The following is a 25698-nucleotide window of genomic DNA, read 5'->3' as shown; positions in this document are numbered from 1 at the left end:
TATCGTGATGCATTGAGTTTGATCGTGTTATAGTTACCTCTATTTAACAGTTAGGAGACCAAACGTGAGGAGATAAAAAACATTGCAGGATCGAAGTCACTAGTCGACACGGACAGTATTGCGTCAGATTCCCATGACATGTCATGATGTAGGTTTCCGTTCTGCAGCAAAAACGTTCGCCACGACCACAGTTCCGTCACATTTCCCCTCGATTTTGCTACAATTATCGATCGTCGAATGCCATGAAAATGTTTACGATGGAATATTGAAATGAACGGTTGCCCTTTCATACTTTATCGGTTACATCATGATACGCCCGGAATTTCGATACGGTGATATAACTCAGTGATACGATAACAGTCTGCGATGGGAGAGCGTGTAACAGATATTTTAAATAAATTCTGCGGAACGATCGAGAAAGTCAGCGGTGAAAGATTGATTTTACAAATTCACCCTCCGACGACCAACCGACCGAATATTCGAATTTTCGAACGACTTGTTATTGCATGGGAAATGTCTTCCTCATGCGAGATTAATGTTTCGCTGTAATATCACGAGTTCAGCGACGTTTAGTTTCATATTTTTGTTTCAAATAAGGAATTGGATGTTGATATTGTTTTACAGTTACTGGAAATTTTCAGTTAATAGGATCATACGTGTTTTCTCTCTGATTATGCTTCTGAATTAATTCCTTACCGTAGTCAATATTTAAATACGATACATTTCCAATTTTCAATCGGATAAAAGAACTTTTCGCCCGTGATCAACAAGTATCCCAAAGCACTCAACTGTAATGAATAATTTAATAATATTCATCCCTCTTACTGCGTGACCCTGTATTAACCCGTCAGGCTTAAAAATCCGACCAATTCATAATTACTAGCTTTATCATAAATTTACGAAATCTCCGGATCCGCTACCGAATATCATCAATTTGAATAAAATATGGAAATTCTGCGAAAGCTTTGCATTTCGGACCGGTACGCACACTATCGATCATTCATATATCCCAAAGAACACATAAATGTCAAAACAAATTAAATACGTGTAACGCTACAAAACCGAACATTCCAACTTCTTTTCCATTAACACGATGCTAGAATTTATCAAACTGATTCAAGAAACCACCAGATACTAAAATACTAAACCACAGAAATTCGAGTTATCGAAAACGATCAAACGGATATTTTATATTTTCAATTACTCCCCGCCGGAGAGCGTAACGATCAATCGATTCGTCAGCGACAGGCATCAAACGAAGTCAGATCCAGCAACGCTGTTAACGACAAACAATTATCATTTATCAGTCCCGTCTATCGATATCATCCGCTCGGGAACGAACTCTATCTAGTAATATCAATTAATGGTTATTCGATATCTAGGTTTGGTAAAAATTCCGTATCCAGCGCAGTTTCCACGAGGATTATGTCCCACTGGAATCAATTAAATACAGTTATCACCACGATGAAGTTTCACCACCATTAACGATACACCATATAGGTAATAACCACGCAGAAGAAGGACGAAGTTTAGGCCGGTACAAGAATCTACCTGCGAGAGAAGTTACTTTACAATGGTGGGCCGATGCGCGCTGGATCCCACGCGAAACGATCCTTTTCATTGCCCCACCACCCATCCTCCAATGGCGTGTATAGCGGCTCAGTCGTTAACGCAATGCGAAAACACGGCTGTTTTCTAGTTTATTTCGGCTTTTACCGGGAACAACAGCACCAACAGCAATAATGCCGGGCGTTCCGCTAGACGTTCACCGCGAGCGTGTGATTTTCAACATCCCAGCAGAGCTGGAACCGAGAGACAGAGAGAAAGAGAGAGAGTAGTCGGGGATCGAGGATTTCTATCACGTTAATCCCCGCGAGATTTCGCGGTTCTCGGTACTGATTCGAAGCTGGATTACGGTCAGCGTTGAATGATCGCTCGTCTCGTTACCGAGCTGGAAATAACGTGCTTCTTCGTTTCACCGTGAACACACAGGTGTCATCGGTTACTTTAGTTTCAGCCTCGTGGCAGTTTGCAAAGTGGCAATCGTTTGAACGATATACGAGTGGAGGCTTGATGTTCTTTTATACACGTGTCAGCATCCATAAACGGGAGTTCTTGGACACGATTCTATCGCGTAATCGGAGGCGAACGCTGTTAAGACCTCGGAATAGAACGAGGAACGTATTTCTGGACTGTAGAGTCAAAGTGTATTAATGCACACTTTTCAAACTTTAGGGGAGAGAGAATCAAAATGCGAAAACGTATTTTTGGAACCGTTTTATAGGAATTTAATGAGCAACAATCGCTACCTTCGAATTTTTTACTAGACTTATAACAAGTGTCGATGTGTAGAAATAGTGTAAATTGCATTAAGTCCTCTATGTGATGGATTTTATACTGTTTGTCTCTGAACAAAATATGGACTCAATTAAATGTCATTTTTTAAAGAATGTGGTATTTAATACACTCTGGCTCTGGAGTCCATATTCAGGAGTTCATATTTTTACAAATCTCATGTTTCAGAGTCTGCATACTTTTGTTCAGTTAAATATAGATAAAATTCTATATTTTGTAATATGCAAGTATTTGGTGTAACTTTTATGAATGGTAGCGTTGGACTAAATAGTGAACACGATAACAACTACAAAAAGTAAAACATCTCTGCCCGAATTCATTTGTTCGATACTGTAAATAGTAGAACCAGAATTGATATTAACACTAGAACTACCAAATCAGTCGAAATGACTAATACCTGATTTATGCCAATGATTAAAATGTTACAACAATGTTTTTTTACAGATCGTTCGCAACCTTTATTACAGTCTGAAAATGAAGAAATTAGTTGCCATATAAATTTTAATATTTTCAAAAGGTTGTCCTGTTAATCGATCGGATGGAAATAAATATACATTCGTCATCGGTAGTTCTAGGGTTAACTAATTAGTTTATAGAACCGACCAAAACGAAATAACAGGTTTCGAAGTATCGTTTTTTGTTGTTGTAAATTAAGTATAATATATCGTTTGAATCTTTCGAATCCCTTCTATTCAGTGTATGATAGAAACTTACTGTTTTTGTAACTCTCTGACATCGATGCATACTGCGTCCCATGATGGTGGCTCGATATCTGTCCTAATATTTCCAGATTCCTCGATTGCCGTCCTGGAAAAAGGCAAAAGGAGAATGGTAACATTAATGACCAAGCCAGATGGATGAAACGTAACGGTAAATTAGGTGCTCTTGCGGATAAAAGAATGCTCCCGATGGCTCGTGGCCTTTCTCGTTTCTCTTATCTGAAACCGTAAGATTTCCAGCTGAATCTCCCGCGGATGATTTAAATGAATCTTTATATCGATAAAGAGCCTCCTAATGAAACCGACCGACCTTTTAAATTAGAGGTGAACATTTTCCCGGCCATTCAGTTGCAACCATTTTCATTCAGATACTTCTTTTTCCGATAAAGGCAAGAGACCAATGTTTAATATTAATCGATTGCCTCTGAAGCTGACTGAAAATTGGAAGACTGAAATCAATCGTTCCGAATGAACCAGAAAACTTGGTAATTGAAACAGTGGGAATGAAAAGTATTGATTTGAAATAATACAAAAAAATTATAGATTAGTGAACTTGATGTATTAAAAAAATTCTTGCGAATCATTTAGTCTCTCATGATCTGAGGTATAATTTTTCATTTCAGTTTATCGACTTTTGGTAGAAAAATTGTCGAAAATGGAATTATGAAAATTTCATATCAATTTTCGTAAAAGAAATAACGTCGAATGTCAATTACAATTGAAAAATCAGTTCCATTGAAAGTCAATTTTAATTTGATTTCGTTTCGTTAGAAATTCCGTTGAACGGCAGCCTGTCAAAACAAGTACGCTTATTGGGAACAATTACCCGCAGTCTTTTGTCAAGTATTCGAGACAGTCAAATGGTAATTTAAAGTTGGAAATCATGACCTACTGTCGGGAGTTCAACGATGTTCCGCCATGACTGCCGCGGAAAGTAATTTTCATAACTTGGACGGACTATAGGTCTTCTCCAAGCGAAAGTACAAGAAAGTATGAATAGCAGATGGAAATGTTGCATGGTTCGGTAACGACTAACTTCCTCTGATTTTATTTATCTTTTTTCCTCGGAGGTACAGCGATACGCTTGCAAAGTGCAATTGAACTTTCCAAGGATACGACTGCATATATTCCTCGTGTCTGTCGAATATTCTGATTTCATGCTAGAAATTAATTTTACATTCTGTCGTTTAAAAATAGACTATTATTCGACGAGGAAACATTCTAAATGTTACTGGAAACGTTTCAAAGTGAAATTATACGAAACAAAAAATTGTTTCTTCGCTCTTTTCCGAGTTGTATAACATATTTTGTACGCTTAATAATAATATTGCTCTGAAACAGATTTATTTAATTTTCGCTTACCGTTTTACAGTTTCTTTAAAACAGGAAACTGCAAGTCATAACGTCAAACACAGTTATCGTTATGCAAGTTACTGTACTATAATTGTACTATAATTCTACTGAATTAAATTCTATTTGCCGAACAGCATATTTATATATAGTAAGCTATGGGCAAGCCTACTTCGATTTAAGCAAAATTAAATTTCACGTTCTGAATAGAGCCGGAAGTCAACAACAATCTGAACCGGAAGCTCGTTAATCTGACACCGTAAGAAACTGAATATATATCTCGCTTGATTTAAAGTGTAATAACTGTCCGAACTTACACGTTGTGCTTGGTACGAAATTAACTGAACGAGTACAGCCGCTGTTGTTAACTTCTCGCGAGAATTATGAAACTTGGCATTCGGGAATTATTAAATGCAGTGCTGAATAAGTTCATGATGAAACGGATTCGTTAAAAAGAGAGGAATATGACACGCGTTTTGCCTTTATTCGTCGTCTAATTTCAGTGCCGAATCGATTATTAATCGTATAACCGGTCGTGAATTCTATATTCCTGTGTTTTTCGAGCGACGATAAACTTTTTCCACGTCAAATTCATTGAAAAGACAAATCCCGAGGTTCCTCGAGTGTTGAGAAAGTTGAAGTGTTAGGAGACGTGACGGTGACTTCAGTTGTAATGTAAACTACTTCAAGGTGCCTCAATGCAAACTTCGGAAGTAGCGATGTTTCCCCCCATCTTGAAATCGGAGGACGCGAAACTCATATTTCCCCGGGAAACTCCGATTTAAGGAGCAATTTCTATTTCACGAAGTTACATTTAAATCAATAAGGACGAGATTATGAAGTCCCCAAATGGAAAAACTTTCTTCTTAATCACTTCCATTTACGTGTCGGCAATTAGTCGACTCCGCCGTCCCGCGTTATTATTTTATCTCTGTCCCCTTTGATTCGCAAATAATAAAATTATGAGACGAAATCAAACGAGTTCTATATCGTCTTCACGTATTCAACGACCTTCGAAACGATTTCTGAATTTTACTGTCACCTAAAAATTAATAATGTAGGACCATCACAATTATTTCCACCAATAAAAAATCCAATCAGACTGTCTGCAGACAATATCGTGCATCTAAACTGATATTTCAGTGTATCGAACGATTTTGTTAAATAAGGTTGCTGCCCACAATATGCAGGATAAGTGCTTTTAAACTCACGAAAAACGAAAGAAACAAAAATATTGAACTTAAATTTTTCATCGAAGGTTATCAACATCATCAAATCAACAACCTTCCTGGAGAACAGACAGCTGGATTTAGGGAATTTCGTATGAACGTCTGAAAAGTGAAAAAAAAAAGGATAAGTGAATATAATGTTAAGTTTCCATTCATGTTTCGTTTACCCATGGTCAATAAAGATTAAAATTAAAAAAAAAAAAATCATCGCTTCAAGTTTCGAGAGTTCCAAAATCTTGCATAGTTTCGATTACAAGTTCCAAGAATTTCAAAATTAGGTTCCAACCCCTAAAACAATCTATGGTTAAATAATCGCTGATGTACCCAATAAATAGAGTATCAGTGACGTTTCCTACGAGCACAAGCGACGGCACGGTCGCACTGTGACCCTAAACACCGGCGCAATAAGTCGTAAAGTAAATTTCCCGGTGCTGAATAGATTGGACGGTCCCCGTATAAGCCAGGTAATTCCACAGGGTCGGGTCGCGGGTGCGCGCGCGATGTACGCGTTCCGAAGCCGATGAAAAGCCAGAAGCTGTTTCCCGATTGCGTATAACATCAGTCACAGCCGAGATTGCTCCATTAATCGTTGCCTGGTCGGCCGTGATATTATCGTTTCATGATGAGACCACGTCCTAAATAAACGCAGCTCTCGACGCTGGGGTGGTTCAGTTCGTTCGTCGATGCAGGAGGAGCCGAGAGGATACGGCTCGGATAACAGCCAGAGAACCAGCGGAAAGAAAAGGGGGATATAGTTCTCGCTAGAATTCCAACAATGAATGCTTTCTTAACAGTATCGTGTCGAGCGTTAGAGATGGAATGAATGCTGGCACGGCTCGCAGCGACCAATAGAATTCAGTTACCCACCCAAGTTCAAGCGTAGCTGCGAAATTTGAAAACAAAGAAACACAAAGGTGACTTCAAAAATACAGCAATTGCGCTCTACAGCCGAGTACACACGAGACAGGCAATTGCTTCGCTGCTACTGTCTTCGCGACTCGATTTGAATTTCTTGGATTCCGAACGGAAGCTTCGACCGGATACGCACCCCCGCCAAAGAGGAAATTTGCGGTCTTGTCACGAATTGGGGAACGATCCCGACCTCGTTGAAACACCATTTTTAAGTTTTCGTTCTTGTTTCCGAAGACCGTTTTTGTTAGGACCCCTTCAATGTAAAACTAATTAATTTTTAACCCTTAACTGGTGAGGTGGAAATCTTGTTAGTTGTTACACAAATCTCATTAGTGTAGATTGGGGACGTTATGCATGTGTTGCATACAGGATTCTCTATAATTCACTATACTCAAGTGTTTAATACAATTTAGGGAGGTTTGCACTTTATTTTGAATCTGGTAGAATAGTAAAGAAAGTGAAATGTTTGATTTTAATTTTTTTAGTTTGACCGACAAAAATCTACATTTGCATAAACATCCGCAGGCTACTTATTACACAACTAGTTGCTTTGTATTCTGAGGTAAACCGACATCCTTTTAAGTAATTTAATTAACGAATAAATATAAATTATTCTGAAAATATGCATGGGGTTCCCTAGATTTCACCTCATCAGTTATGTCTAATCACCTAATCTAGTCTGTGTTTTCGTTTCTTACGCCGCGTCTGGTGTGAGATATATCTCATTGGCTATAAACTGTTCCATTGAACATTACAATACGCTCCTCTGAATTAATTGGATTATTCTCTGTTGAATGGATCATTAGATAACGACGATTTTGTACAGATCCTCGTGAAATACATTTTCCATTGAAGACCAATTCGCCATTGCTATTCGACAAAATCGGTGGTCCGAACGTAACTGGATCCAGGAAGCATAAATAGGTTGTCCGTCACACGTAACTATCGAACGAGCTCTGCGTGGCAGAACATTCGAATTGTATTAGGACACGCTCGTAACAATTGGAATGATTTAATAGTAATGACAATTATTCATGGAAACTGTTCTCCTGAGAATGGTAATGACAGAAATAATCTTACACTTGTCTTGTTTTTTAAAGTTCAAATAAATTACATATTAATATTTGTATCCGAATTTGTTGATCATTGTATTTCTATATAAAATGACCATAATAAAACGCGAATAAATTTTTCTTTGCAATAAAAATCTATAGTTACACTATAATTATTTTTAAGGTTTACTACATTCGTAATAGGTATAAGAACACGATGTGTGTGTATCACTAATAATACAAGAAATATAGATTCATTTATTTTCACTGCCAGATTCTGTTATCGTACGCTCTCAAAATAACGACAGTCCGTTTCGTCGATATGAAATATCGTTTAACAACTATGGTGAAACACGTATGCTATGGTTTTAATAGCGATTTAACAAGATACGTCAGTTTTTAAATTGCGTCATCGCTCTTCCACGCGTGTCTACGTTTTTTTTTTTTTGTCGAGAACGCCCTTTTCCATCTTTCTACACCGTTGATAGATAGATCTGGGCTATGTTCGCCTCTCTATACCAATTCGCGTGTAAAGACAAATCGATCCGGGTCTCCCGTGACTCATGGTTTTATAATAAATATACGCGACGACAGCAGTCGATATCCAACCCTGCATTATTGTGCACATTTTTTTTTTAATAAAGTCACCGTCAACGACTGACTCTTTTGAGAACTTTATGAAACCAACGACATGTAATTTGTTTAACTGTATTACCTGCACTTGCTATATTCCCACTTTCACTATTTTACTGTAATACTACCTGTAATACTAACCCTATTTCACTGTAATACTACCATCGGCGTAAAGAAGCGTGTTTGTTACAAATTAGTAAACAGAATTTATTTACAAAATCAATTAAAAGGACACCCATTCAATTAAGAAAACGGTAGATAATAACTTACCTACTTCAATATGGTCTTCAAACTAATTGATACGTACAATTCTCGATAATAGTAGAGAACCATTACCCGTACCACACACACACACCGAATTATCTTAAAAATAATATTCTATTAACTTCAATGTGTCTTGGCGAAAGTTCACTGTACGAATGCTACGTTTTGACTGATAACTCGAGCTGTGCGTGACACAATGAAAATTTTACGAAGGCGGAAGGGGAACTCTTCTCCATTGCCTACGAAAGTGGAGGTGATTCCCCGTGACTAATTGGCAGCACCGTGGTTGTACGCGAGTCACATGCAAACTAGTACAAAAATGTATGTTAGAAATATCCTTGCTTGTCCTTGCGTGTTATTCCTGCATACTTGGAATCCAGTCTTTGTTGACGAAATAGTAACAGGCATTTTACCCTAAACCCCCGGCGACCTCCAGCTTCTATTTCCAGAAGCGAAACAATGGTTTATAAATGAAACGGTTATTATCAACAATATTACCATCTCATGTACAATGTACATCTGATAGAATACTGAATGTATCTGTGTGTTTGATGTGACGCAGAATGTTTCAGTTACATCATGCGCGAATAAAAACTAAAATGTCCCTACAAGTGTCGTCGATACGATGTTAACGGTGTTTATAAACGTTTTGACCCTAAATGGATGGAATAAAATAAATGAAAAAAATTATTGAATTAAAGAATTAAAATGGAAAAAAAATTATTTTATATTTGAAAATTTCTATATGATACCAACAATAAAATAATCCAAACGAGAATCATGGTTCGTAAATCTACGAAATCTATTTAAATCGTTCAATTATTTTAAATTTGGAAATTTCTATACAACACCAACAATAAAATAATAATTTTTTTTTCGTACTAAGTGTATTTAAATCAGGCAAGTATTTTATATTTACAAATTTTTATATAACGCCAACACGAATTGTGAATTCAGATGAAAAAAGACACGAACAGGCTAATGTGAATCGATACAAATTCCCCCGATTGTCGCGCGTTCCGTGATATTAATCCAGATGGCGTAATTAGAATCGCAACTTGGTTAAGATAATTTCGCAACATTGTTTATTCACTTTGTCCCGTTGAATAGCTCGGAACCACATGTAAATTCCCAGAGGACCGGAGGTCCCCGACCGGTGCTATGAAGTTGTACGAGGAAGCTAGGACGTCTAATACAGCTTTATACACCCAGAGGAGTATTTTACCCAAGTTGCTCCGTTCCGGTCTGTCGCCACTTTTCCGATAGGCTCTTTAACTAATTCAAGCGTCACTGGCGTGCCCGGCCCAGACAAAATTCCGGGGGAATTAAAAAGGAAAAGGAATGACGACAAGAATTTAAGAGATACTCTTGTAGCTCCCGTAGCATTACACCTACTGAAAAGTATTTAATAAAAAATTAAAACGATTTGGTATCGTAATCCTAAATTTCCAAAATAAACACTAACTATTCCTAATATTTAATATTAAAATGACGTTGCTATCATGTTACTTGAAAAAGAAATGTCAATATTATTGACTGTTTATGATACAATTAACTTAAGAGTAACTTCGCAACACTGCTAATTCTTATCGAAGATCTTTCAATTGTCATTGGAGAAAAGCCGATTTGATGGTTTTGGTTCCACTTTATAATTTTCTACTCTGTGAAATAATAATCAGGGCAATTGATTCTAGAAGATTATGGAGAATACAATATATATCGAACTGTTTAATTTTTCACAGCACGGTTAGTACGACTAGAGAATAATCACAGCATAGTATATTTGTGCTTTATCATTGTATAAAATTTTTGTAACAAAGAGCTTCTATACGACTTCAGTTCGTAGTATAATGGAAATTCACTCTTTTGTTAACGAAAACAGTCCAGTCATTGCACCATCAGTCTAAAGATGGAAAGAAGACGGAGAAGACGTCGAACTATCGATTTTTTATTTATCAGAGAAGATAATACGCCGACAGCATTGCGTGACCAACTGAATTTACTTCAGCAAAGACGTATGAACACGAAACGTGTAACTCTTTTCTTCTTTTACGTAATACAGTCTTCCCATTCAATCTCATTTCCTTTGGAACGCAACGACATTGTCTGAACTTTACTCCCTTCAACGAACTTTTTCGCAATAATATTTCCTAAAAAGAAACTGCACAATTAAAATAGCAATTTCATGCAATGTCCTTAATAATCATCACATTACTTCACTCATAATCGTATAAGTAAAATGGTTTCAAAAGTATGCGAACAAAATTGAGAAAAAGAAAAGTTATAGACAAATGTTGGTATTTATGTTTGTTTTTGATTAAAACGGAAAATGTAGTCTCGAGTAAAACTAACGCAGAAATGCAAGGTATAACTGCACTTCCAGTCCCGTGTAGCAGAAGCAAATTAGGAAGGAAGGAACTGCCGTGGAAGGAAGATTTCTAAAGAGATCTGGATTACCGGATTTCACGGGGAACGGAGAAGAAACCCAGCAGCCGCAAAAAGTAGATTCACCTCAACAAGACATAGAAGAAATCGAAGAAAATGGTGTTTAAACATTTCGTTAAAACGAATGAAACGGTTCCGGCGCATTTGAACGACTTCACGTGCAACAGAATTCGGCAAGGGGAATATGAATCTAACATCCGTGAATACGAAATACGAAATCCACCATAAATTATAGAAACTGATCGTTAAATACATCCTCGAACGCAACCAGCGAATTTCACAGCCGCAGAGTCCAATTCCCCGAAACGCCCAACATTTTTCGGCATCGTCGACTTAATCACACCCGGTCTGTTCCTCCCGTTTCAAATTTAATTAATACCCGCGTTCGAATAACAGTAGATAAATCAAAATGGTGGCGGCAGAGGGGGAGGGGGGTGGCGGAAGATACATGGGTCGCGAGGGGCCAAGGATATTACGGAAACTTGCGAGGGCATAAATTTAATTTTACACTCCGCCGTGTTAATCCCGCTCTCTTTATACACTGCGAGTCTTCTTAGCCGGTGTAAGCCGGCCGAAGAAGACACGGGGCGGCTGGGAGATTGGGGTGGGGGGACCAGGAAAAAAAAAAAAGAATGTCGGGAATAAAAGGACCTGGTGGCGGTTCCGTTGCCGCGGACAAGTTGAAAAACTGGAGAAAAATTAGATCCTATCCTCATTCGCGGGTGGCGGCTCGCGGAAGTGGCAATTGCACAGCAAATTAACCGGGCGCGGCCTCGTAAAAGTGCGAAAACGGTTATACCTCCGTTCTAACCTGGCCCCTCTATTTACAGGGATCGCCGTTCCCGACGTCCAAGCAACCCACTATCGCCCCGGCCACGGCACCACCAACGGTTTCCGCTCTTTTCCAACCAACTTTTCGCCGCCCGCCCCTTTTTTCACCCCCTCGTCCCAACCCCATGGACTAAATAAAATATGGATCAAAGTAATGGAGTTCGTCGGTTCGTCCCAGTTGAGCACGAGGCCTCCGGCCCGGGGAGAGAGGATAAGTTTTCAACTTTAGAATGAAGAGACACCCCCTTGCGGTGAGTTTAGCCGCGTTGTATCGGGGCTCTTCTCGTACATAGCTTGGTAAGGAGGGGATGCTCACGGTGTTAGATACAGGCGATTCTGCGTGCACCCTTCTCGAACATTTATCACGATTTATCATTGCAACAGGAGTGTGCGAGTACCTGTAATTAACAAGATGAGCGGAACTCGGTTCGATTGCTTGGGTCGAGTCATGCATTTGAATTTTCCGTGCTATTTGAAATCGATGAACTGTTTGAAAGAAATTGTAGATATTTGAGAAACATAAACAGTTGGAATATTCGAGCCTTCGTAAGACTTCGATTTAGTTGAAGATGAATTTTCAGCTCGAAAATTATCGAGTTACTCGAATATATTTGAACATATCTCTAACTTCCGAGTTACACGTTAATATTAGAATATTTATCTATTTACTATCAAATACTAATCTGACTGTAAGGAGAAAAAGCATTTCACGAAATGAAAATAAAGCAACGACAATAAATTAGAAACATATTTTTCTTCCTTAAAGTTTCCCAACACTATTTCAGACATCGCATACTTGGTCCGTTTTTAATTTGATCACAATACATAAGAATTGAAAATTTTAAACTGGCTTTATAGTAATGCCAGGCGGTGTATAATTTTTTATTATTTGTAAAAGTGTATAAGAAAGAATATAAGTGCTATCAGAAAAATTTAGGGTCGGTACTCTTTGTATAACAAAATATTGCGTTGAGTCCTAATGGATTAATTGTTGCAAATACTAATAAGAGATGCTAGAAACGCATAAACAATTGCGATCTAATTATTACCGATCTAAATCACTCTGGATGTTATAAATTCTTCGGAAGGTATACCACGGAGCAAATGATAAACTCCGGATAAACTTCTGTTTTGAAGTCAGCGACTGGAACGACGGCTACTTGAAGCCTTAACTCTAATCGAAAATTTCTGTCCGTTTCAATTCATAGAGTGGCTCAAAACTTTTAATTGATAAGTGCAATTATGTAGAGTAGCATGTATTTGGTGCGAGAGTATAAATAGACTATATTGATCAGACTCGACAATTTCTTTCATAAACATACCTTGCATGAATAATGAACCTTCCTTCATTTGTTCTTATTGTATATTACGTACCACATATGTTTTACTTTGGCTGTAACATTTTCTTATAATACTGTGTCACGTGGATATTACATTAATTTTAAGTGAAATGTCTATAACATCATAGGAAAATGACCATAATAAACACATTGGAGCTATGGGCTTTATTCCCTCACGACAAATATTATAACCACGTACAGTACAATAAAATAAAACCTTTACGAGTATCAATAAAGCGTGTACTTCCCTCTCACCGTGAACTAAACTCTTTCACGCACTGAAACAAATACATCCAGAAAACAATCGATGATAATGTTAGTTCGCACGAACGATTCGAAATCTACATATTTTTTTCCAGATAACAGACCTTCAAACTTTCACTTTTCAACGGCTGCCCGGTTCAATTTCACAGCGTTTTGTGGGTCAAACATGCCACAAACTTTTCCGAGAACCGTCTAATTCCCGATATGCAGCCGAAACTCAGCTGACGGGGCGGATCAGCATCGAACATTCTGCTCTGGCGCGAAAACCGTGTCGGTTCAGTCCAGCGAACGGAAACCAAGAGAGAAAGAGAGGGAGAGAGAGAGAGAGAGAGAGAGAGAGAGAGAGAGAGAGAGAGAGAGAGAGAGCACACAGAGAGATTTCAAGGATCTCGGATACAAGCCATGGAACATTCAAAGATCCTTGTTTCGGTCGCCCACGATACGGTAACCAGCGTCAAAAAGGGAGTATCGTCGAATCCATGCCCGATGTAAATCGAACCGTGAACCACGCCGGAATTCCGTGCCAGTTCGTTCCCCGTCGAACACAAAACGTCACCAACGCTCCACGGCCCGGGAATCGGCTCGAGGACAGACGAACGAAAAAAAAAAAAGCCCCGAAAAAAAAAAGGTCCACGGCTTTCACCCCGGCAGTCATTCGTCTGTGTTAAAAAAGGATTCGCTGTCGAGATCGAGACATACATCACACACGTGATCGATGATAGCGATTCCAGCAGATGGCTGCAGCAGCAGCCAGTTGTTCCAACCGTGGATCGAGAGGGGAACATTGTTTCGGCCTAAAGATAACGCTTTGTTTTCGCCACGAGAGCTACGGGAACAATGCACGTCCGCATATACACGCGAAAATCGAATAACGCGCGTAAAACTGCAGATAAGCGGCTGTGAAAAGCACCTCGACTCAAGCAACTTTCATATTTCACGACTGTACGCAGCCCCAACCCTCCTCGTGTATATTCCATCCTACTTGCACCTGGGCTTTTAATTACTGATATAACAGGGCCGCTGGAAAATAGGGATTCGACCGGACTATCGATCCGTGGAAAGGTTTAATCGAATCCCATGCATCTCGCTGCCAGAAGAGACTAAAACCATGACACTTTGTTCTTCCTTTTTTTTTTTTTCACGCTCACAGGCACCGATTTTCAAAGAGATCGGGAGTTAATACACTCTCGTCCGATCGAACGGACGCGAAATACACGAATTAAACCGAGACATTATTCATCCTTCACGGGATAATCATCTGTCCATACAGAGTTCATTCACCGAACAGCTACATTCCATTAACCGTGGGGCGACGCACGGTACAATGGCAACTTCGACGTGGCACTACCATTCAACCCTTTCAATGCATCGGTCCTGTTTGAAATCGGTGGGCGTAGACGGTGTACTAGTTACCTATACACGCAACAAAATAATTCCGTTGGGGTAGGGGGTAGGGGTTCGAGGTCCAGATAATTAACGTCGGTGACACCGAGAAAACCGATACATGCACAAGATCACGCGACCAAAATCCCCGTTATCGTCCTGGCAGACGATGGCAAGTAACAAGCTTTTTGATTTATTCGGACCAATCGTCGTAATGCACATCAGACCGAATTAACGGTCTGGCGTGTATATATCGAGTTATCATCGAACGGGCAAGAGTAGCCTGGAAGTTCTGGCTCGAACATGTAGCAGTGTCGACGGACGCTAACCGGCCGATCGACGGCGGAATCTGTCGCCGGCAACGGAATGGTAACGGGCCGTGGATCAAATGGTCCACTCTTTGACATCGCGCGCGATGGTCACTGCGGATCCGTGGAAACCGGCACTCCCCAATGGCCCAGTGAACGATCGATACACGCGAAACAAAGTGCCGTCCGTCCGACTGGCTGGCCCGCTTGTGCACATTTCTATACGTTCCAATCCGAAGGGCAATTCAATTGCGGCGGCAGCGGCGGCGGACGTCCCATACGGCCATCTGCAATATTCTCCGCGAGCAATCGTCCTCCAGAGACCGTCAATGTATGCGCTCGCGCACCTCCCACTGACATTTACATTTATATTGACACGGTGCTTCGAATGGGATCTTGAACACTGGGCCCCCGGACGCTTAAATGCATTTGCGGCGCCGGCGTAACGATCAATTTCAAACTTTTTTCCGCGGCCCCCACCATCGCCAACCCCGGTCGGTGGGATACCTCCCTCGTCGATCCGACACAGGTCGATTTAGGCTATACAACCATCAACGAACGGCTGCGTTATCGCGGTTATAGGCCACGCGGAATTGCTCCGGGGGAAAGGAAACGCGAGAATGTAGTTTGTCCGGTGCTTAGGCAACACACCTGGAGTGTTATTGTCTTGCGGACACTTGGGAATAATGCTGCGAGAGACTCTGTTGGAGAGTTGGATATAACGGGGGATGGAGGAAGGTTATTTTGAATACAATACGAAGGTACCATTTTTTTATACAGGGTGTTTGGAAATAGTTGTGGGTTCTTGAGAGAGGTGAATCCTGGGGTGATTTGAAAGAACTTCTTCCTTTGCGAAAAAGTTCGTCGAGGCTTTGTTAACGAGATATTAATGAAAATCGCCGACCAATCAGAGCTCAACCGCGGTTGACTCGCGTTCTGATTAGGCGCGGTTTTTCGTTAATATCTCGTTAACAAAGCCTGAGAGAACTTTTTCGATAACGAAAAAGTTGTTTCAAATCACCTATTTCAAGGACTTAAACATATTTTGGGACACCCTGTATAGTTAGATCTTGAACTTACACTTCGTAAAGAAATTTACAATATTGTGTAAAGTTTGTCATAAATGTACGAGTTGGAAGAAAATAAAAACGTAAAAAAATGAAATAGGAATATCCTTGATTCATGACTAGAAAATGGTACCAAGATTCAAGGTTGAAATAAAAGTTAGATTCCCTTAGTTTATTATTAACAAACCGGAGAATAAATTCAATGTCTGGTATAAAATTACCGGACACCGACACGTTGAAGAAAGATGAAAATATCCAAGTTCGAATCGAAGGTAAAGAGTCACACAAATGCTCGAGAAAGTGTATTGTAATAATTAAACTCCGAAAAAATTGAATAATTTCTGGAAATACTAATTATAAAAATAACCAAAAGAGAATAACGTTGTTTTCGGAGAACCATCCTGTGTATCCGACGCATTAACAAACGTACGTTGTTAAAATTTCGCGTAAAAAATCCCCGACGAATTCGAGGATCGCGAATGGAAAATTACAAGTAACGCAACATCGTTTCGTAATTTGCATTTCAAACGAAGCGTGCGTTAACGGTTTAATTGAATTCAACTTTTAAACTCCGAAACGAACCGCGTGCGCACTCAACATAATGCGTTGAACGTTGCGTCCGTACGCGATTTATGGTAATTCCACCGCATGAAAATCGCGCGGTATCGTGATTATCGTATCGGCGGATGGTTCCGTTTATCTGAAACTTTTCGAAAATTTTTAATCCGAAGATAAGACGTACCCCGACACAGCCTACGGCTACTGTTTCGAGAAAATTGGATTTTCGTTAGAAACCATGGAGGAAAATGTTGGGACGGAGGTGCTAGAATTGCGTTCGGATAACTAGTTACGAGGGACACGTACGCGATCGAGCCTCTTCATGGTGCGTAATCGAGTTCAACTCACACGTTCCGTCGACATCTTAAGACTAGGTTGTTCTCGCAAATTTCACCGAAATGACGTTCCATTAAAACGAGGATCGACTGCCTTGATCGAGTCCTAACTATTCCGGACACGATAAGTCTAGCCGAGCGTGCAGCTAATAACTGTTCGCATTTTAAAAGGTCTCTGTAATAAATGTCCAATCCCTCCCGTCAATGCCACGTGTCATTGCTCTGGAACATTGGGATAAGAGCTCCAGCGAAAGAGTGGCAGGTTATTTGTCGTGTCTGTATGAAAATTTTATATTCACGACGTTCTTGCATCATCATGCTACTGTGAAGGTCGATTTATTTTAGACAATATTCTGTCGCTAATTTATTCAGACTTTTGTAATCTTTATATCAATGTCTTTAACCGACTGACGACCGTGAGTTTTTAATTTCTCATGTAGGTATCAGCGTGTTTCGATAAAACAGTTGTAAAGGGATTATTTATTGTAATTATAAATAGTAACCCGATGAAGATAAATTATTATCTTTTCTAGGCAATCTATAAAATCGAGAAAAAAAATGAATAAATAATAGTGACAAAAATGGCAGATAAACTGTGTTGTGTACTGGTACGCTTATAAACGCAAATAGCATACCTACTCTAAAATTATTCGGCACAATTAAACTCCACTTTATATTCGTACAATTATTATATTACTTGAAAGGACATATTAATAATTCTTGATGAGGCAAAAGCACTCTTTGTTACCTTCTTTCAATCTTCGTCGTCGTCGTTACGTTTCCCCATCTTAGCAAGAACGAAACGGATACTCGAAGTGGCGCATTAAGAAATTAAAGTCGACCGCATGTAACGAAAGTGCAAGCTTAAATCCGCAAATTAGAAGACATTCCTCGGACCCGATAACGTTTCAATGCCGCAGCAAGGCAGGAGTTAGCAGTTCAGGAATCCTCTTGTAGTAAGCAGTACTTAGTAACCACGTAGTTAGGCGGCAAATCACCCCCCCGTCCCCTTCACCCCTCCTTACCATCCGCCACTTCGCTTCGCGTACGGAATGTAACAGCTTGCATCTGTACACGGTGCATTTTCGAGGATTCTATCGAAAGCATCAACATAATACTACGCTACTGTTTTCCGTAGACCGGTCAGAATAATTAGGGAATTACCGTCGAATTTGCAAATACAAATATTCCGTGTGTGATGCAAAACAGCGTTGATTTTAAGTTATTGCATCAACTGTCTTGACTGATGTTTTTAGATCACAGAAGATAAAGGACATGCGTGTTTTAGGAACAAGTTCTATAGACACAAAATGAAATTCTAAATTGATTAATCTCTATGGAAGAACCTTGAATTGGTTAGGCAAATTTTCGGAATGGAGGCGATTACAAACTGTACACACTTTGACAGAAACACAATTATTCTCGAAACTTTATTGTCACACCGTGTAATCTAACACGGTTATTTGAAATGGACACCAGAATGGGTATAGTCTTAAAACGACTGTATTGAACGCAAATGCCTCACATCCTATTCGATTTCCAATTAGTAAAACTTTCATTCTAATTCTTCTCGAAGCTTTATTGTCAAACCGTGTAATCTAACACGGTTATTTAAAATGGACACCAGAATGGGTATAGTCTTAAAACGACTGCATTGAACGCAAATCCCTCACATCCTTTTCGATTTCCAATTAGTAAAACATTCATTCTAATTCTTCTCGAAACTTTATTGTCAAACCTCGTATCCCCGTGTCGACGGTCCCACAGTCGTCAGCCAGTGACCTGTCGTGTCGGCGCAATCACGAAATGCGTTTGACGGTGTCGTCTTATTGCGAGGAAGAAAATCGTCGGGAACGGGCCATGTATACGGGGGATCCCTTTGTGGAACCGCGAGTGACCCGGTGGTTCGTATTTGCCCGGAAACGTGGCGAAAGGAGCATACGCTACCCGACCCTCTCACTCTCTCTCTTGTTCGCGTATTCTCTTTCCGCTTGAACCCTCCCGCGCACGGGCAGCCGTTATTCTCGTTTGCCCGCAAGAGGAAGAAACAAGAAAGGCAGTCAGCGGAAATATTTCGACGAATCCCCCGGACGCATACGGCGAGACGTTCTTTTCCCGTGAATTCCAGCCCCGGAGACGTGTACTTTGTGGAGTGGAGCTCGCGCCCACGGAACAGACGACGGCTCCGAGAACGCTTGTACGGAGCGACGGGAACGTTGTACGACGTGTCGGCTACATCCACGGCATAATACCGGGGACACCGGAGAGCTTGTCACCTCTGCAACGGCCCTCTTGGCACTCGCAAACCTATGAGACGCTCACTTGGACCGCCAGGACTCATCGTCCGGCAGGGGAAAATGTCGCTGGTGTCTGATGATTCGCTCGCACCATTCTCGACGATATGAAAGAGGAGGAGGGGGATCGAGATTCGCTGATTGCTCGAGAGACTTTGTCGCTGCGAGAAATATTTGAGAGTTTCGGAAACTGTTTAGACGAATCTGGATATAGCGTCGTATCAAATTTACTTTGTTTGAATGGAGTATGGGCTCCTTCTTAGGATTTGGATGCGATTCTTTGAGAATAGTTTACGAGACATGGGTTGTAACGATGGTACTATTCGTGGAAGCACTTGGTTGCCAGATTTTTTATAAGATTCAAGCAAACACAGTTGCTTAATATCGCCCAAAGGCGTAATACAGGTAATCTTCGATGAGTGTTCGACTGACAAGGACAGGTCCCCAGGTGTAACGCTGAATTATTAACGAGGTTTAGCACAGCTTGGAATTATGAAGTGAATGGTGTCTGTTTCAGTCGAAAATGGACATTAGTTTATCAAAAATGTTTAATGTTCAATGACGAGGAGTCTTCGAACACCTCATCGATGACTTACTGTACTGCATATACGATAAGTGTCCTAGTACTTATGACTGGGAGTGTATATAAATTCCAAGTTGCCCAATTTGCGACTTGCGATTTCTTCGGAAATTCAACGTAATTTTAATATAAAAATCGCCCAATCAAGCAACACTGCTGGGGTGTGGATGTTAACACTTCACTGTCCAGGTATATAGCCTAGTCGCTGTTTGTACGTCCAGCAAAACAACAGAACCATCACTGACTGTACTTGTACATCAAATGTGATGCACAGATGTGGCACAAAGGAATACTGTGCGTCATATATATGATGCACGGGATACTGAACGTGTTAAAGTATCAACCACGTGAGAAGAAGTAAAGGATATATGGATCGTAGGAACTATCTTAACCGGAGTTGAGTCTACAAATGGTATATTCAAGATTGTAAATTATCCTGTTAATGAGTGAATCGCTTTCAGTTACCAGTATTATCACGTTGGCCGCTCAAACAGAGTTATGTCAAGGGTCTATTCTACGAGCACGTCGTGTTATGGGTACGAAGAGCATAACCAGAGATGTAATGGTCATACAGAAGTGAATCAAAAAGGTAGAATAAACGGTTTCACCTGAATTTTGTTTTCACGAACAGTGGCTTCATAATACGTATTGAGTGAGACTGTTGAAACAACTACGTTACACAATGCACATTCATAAAGCAACATATCTGACTCAAAGAAAGGCTGATTACATCGTGATTCGTTGTTTCGAAGGTAAGACATCAGTGTAATGAGCCGTTGCGGGATCAATCTGTTTACCCCTCTAAATCTCTTTCCATGGAACATAAGGGATGATAAAGTATCCCACGTACGTCTGAAATTCCGTCGAAGTTCCCAGCCTGCGGTTCCGAAGTTTTTTCCTTTTTCCACGGCTAACACTGTCATTATTCTCTTAGCAGGAAAACTTCTCTTACGAAGACAGCCGAGACTCCTCGGTCTCTTCTTCCTTTTTCTTCGCACGGTGATTTAATGCCTTCGAGAAAGGGGTGGTCGATGGCGGGTGGGGGTTTGGGTGGAAGGAACGGTTGGAGACGCTTAATCAAAATCATTGCCTGCGGATTCGTGTCGGTGGAACGAGCCGAGAGAAAGGTAATTTTGCGAAGTGTGGCTAGATTAGTGATAGATCGTCCTCGGTTTAGAGGTAAATAAGCGGAATAAGATGAAAACGGGATGATTGTGCGTGCTTTACAAGATAGTCGAGCGGAATAATAATGCGGACGAGGCGGCGAACGTTTATGCGTCCGTGTTAAACGACCCGACGAATCGTCGTCTTCCTTATTCAATAGAAAATGTAACATTCTGTTCTCGAGCCGCCTTCAGACTGTCTTTTTCATGAAGTTGTGAACTTTATGCATTTGTAAATTACGTATCATGTAAACCTAGGTAAAATGCATGATTTAATATAGTATCTTATATTAGTTTTAAGTCGAGTGAATCTGTTACTGAAGATAATAAAGCATTTCCAACTTCCATTTCTTCAAATTAGTTCATAACTACCTAAGTAATATACATATTTGTAACGAAGTGGAACTATTATGAATAAATGTATTCTTATTTAACGTGTCCTTAATTTTGCTTCGGATCTTGTTCACAATCATAGGAAATATACATATATAGGATATTTTCAGAATTGTAAGGAACCTTCAATCAATGGTTCGATCAACATGAAAAAACTATAAATGATAGAATTCTACTGGTACGTAAAAATACAAGAGTGTCACTGAACCGTTGGTTTCTACCTGAAAAGTCGGTCGTACACGCGGGAAAATAAATCCACAGCACGTCAGCGATGCGTGCTTTTGATCATAGCTGGTAGCACGTCTGACCATTATTCACTGATTCTACTTGCAGTAAATATTGAACGTGGTACGATCCGTCCGTGTACCATCGATCTTGCCATCTTCTATCTACCGTTTCGCATCAAACATGGAAAATAAATATCATATCACTGCCAATGTTGATAGATATTAGCACAAGTAGAAATAACTAGAAATGAACCGAGACTTCAATTAAATATCGTTCACGTGCACGCACATGCGATAAATTTTCGGCATCAATTTAATACTAGCCAGAAGGCAGGCGCCTTAAAGTATTCGCATATAGGGATTGAATAGTTAAGTGATAACGGTACTAATTGTTCATTTCAGTTATTGTTAATTTATATGCCAATGAAATTTTTTACCAACAATTATTACGGAGATCAAATCGCAGGCGAAAGAGAAATTCACATCTACAGGTGGTGTAGAATACACAGGCGAAGTATTACTTCATAATATGCAAGGTGAAAGAGGTAGTATCTACTCATCACAAAAGAGCAAGAAGTGGCCTATTGAGAAACTCATTTCGCTCATTTAAACAAGAAAAACGAAGCATAACCAGTGTGATTTAAAGGGTCATTCTACTTTGTCGGCTGAAGAAGTTAAGCTATTCTTAGGGATCTTTTCCTCGGTAAGTACATATAATCAATTGCATCTTGTTAGTATTTATTAAACTATTTATTAATAATGTAAAAGAATTGCAAAAATAATTTTATTATTTTTTGTTTCATGTTTTCTCTTAACATGAAAGTGACATCTCAAAAAAAAGGTATCTCCATGACGCAGGTGATTTCTCAGCTCAGACTCATCTGAAACAAAAAATTCAAAAAGATTCCTAATGAGTATGAGTGCCGCTCTCGCAGGAGCCAGTCATGTCCGTATCTTCAATTTATCATACTTTTTACGTAACAAAATCACCGAAAATATGCTTTTCATTAATTATTTATTGGAGCAATGCCATTTTCTTATCTTTTCAAGATAAATCATTTATTGTAGTTCCTGCGATAGCGACACTCATACTAAATAAGAAACTGCTTGAATTTTTCGTTTCAGATGAGTCTGAGCTGAGAAATCACCTGCGTAATGAATATACCTTCTTTTGAGATATCACTTTCATCCTAAGAAAAAACATGAAACAAAGTATAATAAAATGATTTATGCAATTTGTTTGTACTATTTATAAGTAGTTCAATAAATACTAAAAATATGTATTTGATCCAAAATTGTATTTACCGAGGAAAAAGTTCCTAAATATAGTTTAACTCTTTCGTCCGTCAAAATAGAATGGCCCCTTAAGATCATCGTTCGTATTATTCTATCGGAGCTGAGCTCAAATTAACCCGCGGTTCCACCGAACGAAATTGAGCTTACTCATCAATTTAATGGTTTAATGGCATTATATGCGACGAACGAGGCGGGACGATTATTATCAAAGTATGCCAATTACATTCTTCCGCGGGAAACTTCCTGTGCCCCGCGCGCGGATTGCTTACGTAATCGCGGCTGTGCAACGGTCCGCGTAAGCCCCGACGATTTCGTTATCAATTTATTGTAACGTAAAATCCGAATTCGCTAACAGGGGATGGGCTCGTTCGCAATTTCGTTCCGATGTGACGGCCGTGATATCATCCGGATATTGATCTTGGTGTAGAACACGATCCCGTGGAACGCAAACCACACGCACCGTGTCGCTCGTGAACGTGGAAACCTGTTGGTACGCTACCTGAGTGTGTGTAACCGGAGAAGCCGGAAGCCTCAATGCAAAAGTATAATATCGCTTAATACCATTTTTTACTTTATTTTTACCGAAAGAAATGAATTTCTATTTAACTTCAATTTTAGTAAGACGGTGTAGAAGAATTGAAATTTTCATGAGTTTGATGTCCAGTAATGGTTTTACGGATGACTAAAAAGTGGTTAAGTTAATTTAGATACATTCTCCAATTCATATTTGTTTCTGAAGTCAACGTACCTATTTAAACGTCGTTGTATGATTGTAAACTTTCTCGAATTCGTGAACATCACTTTTAAATATTTAACTGAAAATTATGTTAAGCGTACCAATAAGTAATACATTATTCTTTTGTGATAAATCAGCAATATAACGTAAAATATAAATATCTTTCACTCGTTTTATCATTAAGTTCTACTGTTACGAAAAACAGTAGGAATATTATCAGACAAAGAATTTATAAAAATAAATGACAGGATTATTCATTGTTACGCGTAATATATCCATGGAATAACAATTTCAATTCGCCACAGTTTAACGGAACTGATAATCAGGGATCCCCGGTGTTCCGTCAACCGTGCGCACGGGAGGGCAACCGTTGCTGCTTTCACGACACCGTGAAAACGCGGGCGGCGGATTATTATGCAGATAATGTGCATTTGCAATGTAACGTCGACGGGGGATGCTCAACACGCCGGGGCGAACCGAGGCGAACGTTCTCGCGACGCTGGTCGTCAAAACGACGGCGTTTTCGAGTGCTCGCGGCTCTTGCTTTTCACCACTGCCGTTGGTACTTGTCGACGTTTTCGACCGTTTTCTCGCCGCGTTTCCCACCCGAACCTGCGGCGGGGCGCTCTCGCGAGCATAAAAAATCACCCCGGCACTGTTTCCACGCTATTCTCATTCTCTTACCGAGCACTTTTCCTCTTCCCGGCGACTGTTTGCGTACATAATAACGCGAAGAAAACTGGTACAGCCCCTTCCCACCCCCGACACAGTCGCGGTTTTACTTGTACTCGTCTGCAGGAAACCGTTGACAGGCGTTATAATACTCTTTCTTTTTTTGAAATCCAATAGCTACGAACAATGGGTTATACAGGGTGTCTCACCTGATACTGACATCTTGATTTTCTCAATATTATTACTTGTCACGAAAAATGTTTCAGATGATAGTTGAATGGTATCAGGGGGGCATATACTGGTGTTATTAGTATTTTCGTAAGTGGACGTGTATATGAAGGTCAAAAAATTTAGCCCTTAAATATCTCCGAAACGAAGGGAACATTACTAAAAGAAATCTTTTAGCATTCAACTTCAAAAACTATTGGATCATGTGGTAAAGACCTTGGGAAGTATGCCTGAATTTTTCAGATTTTTTGGAAGTCTATAACGTAAAAAAAATAGTGAAAAAAAATGTGTTCACGAAGGGTTAAATATAACTTTTAGTTTGAATTTAAAATAATTGAGTTTCAACTTACGCAGGAAAGTAGGCAAATTTTGAAGGTGCCTTACTTAAGAATTTCAATCCCTAATAGTAACACCTACTATATTGTGGAATCAACGACGTGACGCTCTATAATGCAATCGAAATTTATCGAGGTTATCTTCAATTTTTTCCAAATTTTTATGTTTTCCGTTGAATATGTAACACGGTGAAAGTCACTAAATAATTTGATGAATTGTTGTCAATAGCAAGAACAGTAGGTGGAGGAAGGAATCTTAGCAACTGTTTCTGGTCAGACAAGTGGAATGAGACTGTTCCTGGGCGGGCAAATGGAACAGGAAACAACTTTTGCCGGACAAGTAGAGTAAAGCTGTTTCTGACCCGGCAAGTGGAATAAGGCACGCCCGTAGTGAGGCAAGTAGAATAGTCGTACTTGGATCGTCGGGTAGAATGAGGTAATTCATGGTCCGGCAAATAGGGGTGAATCGTTCTTAATCAGTCTAGTAGAATAGGACTAGAGGTATTGTCTATTTGCCACTTAATCTTCTACATTAACTGTTCTCCACAGAAGTCCTAAATTCAACTCGTGGTAATTCTAATCCGATTCAATTCATATAAAGCCGTACCACAAGCACAACTGTCTACACCTGTAATTACAATAACAAAGGTTCAAACATACAAAGTTCGAAGTGTAATTCGTTCTCTACCAGAATTCAACTTTTACTTCCTCAAGAATATTCTACAATGC

The 25698-nt window shown here is 39.8% G+C and overlaps 1 protein-coding gene across 1 annotated transcript in view; it reads right to left on the bottom strand.

The window, feature by feature from the left end:
- Positions 1-25698, bottom strand: part of LOC107194360 (neurotrimin-like) — a 127027-nt gene that overhangs the window by 58410 nt on the left and 42919 nt on the right. Inside the window, exon 3 of the mRNA XM_015583977.1 lies at positions 3070-3162. Coding sequence (XP_015439463.1) covers positions 3070-3162 — 93 coding nt within the window. The remainder of the gene's footprint in view (positions 1-3069; positions 3163-25698) is intronic.

This window comes from Dufourea novaeangliae, unplaced genomic scaffold, assembly GCF_001272555.1.
Source record: "Dufourea novaeangliae isolate 0120121106 unplaced genomic scaffold, ASM127255v1 scaffold39, whole genome shotgun sequence".
Lineage (NCBI taxonomy): Eukaryota > Metazoa > Arthropoda > Insecta > Hymenoptera > Halictidae > Dufourea > Dufourea novaeangliae.
This window is presented reverse-complemented; position numbering and strand designations above follow the sequence as displayed.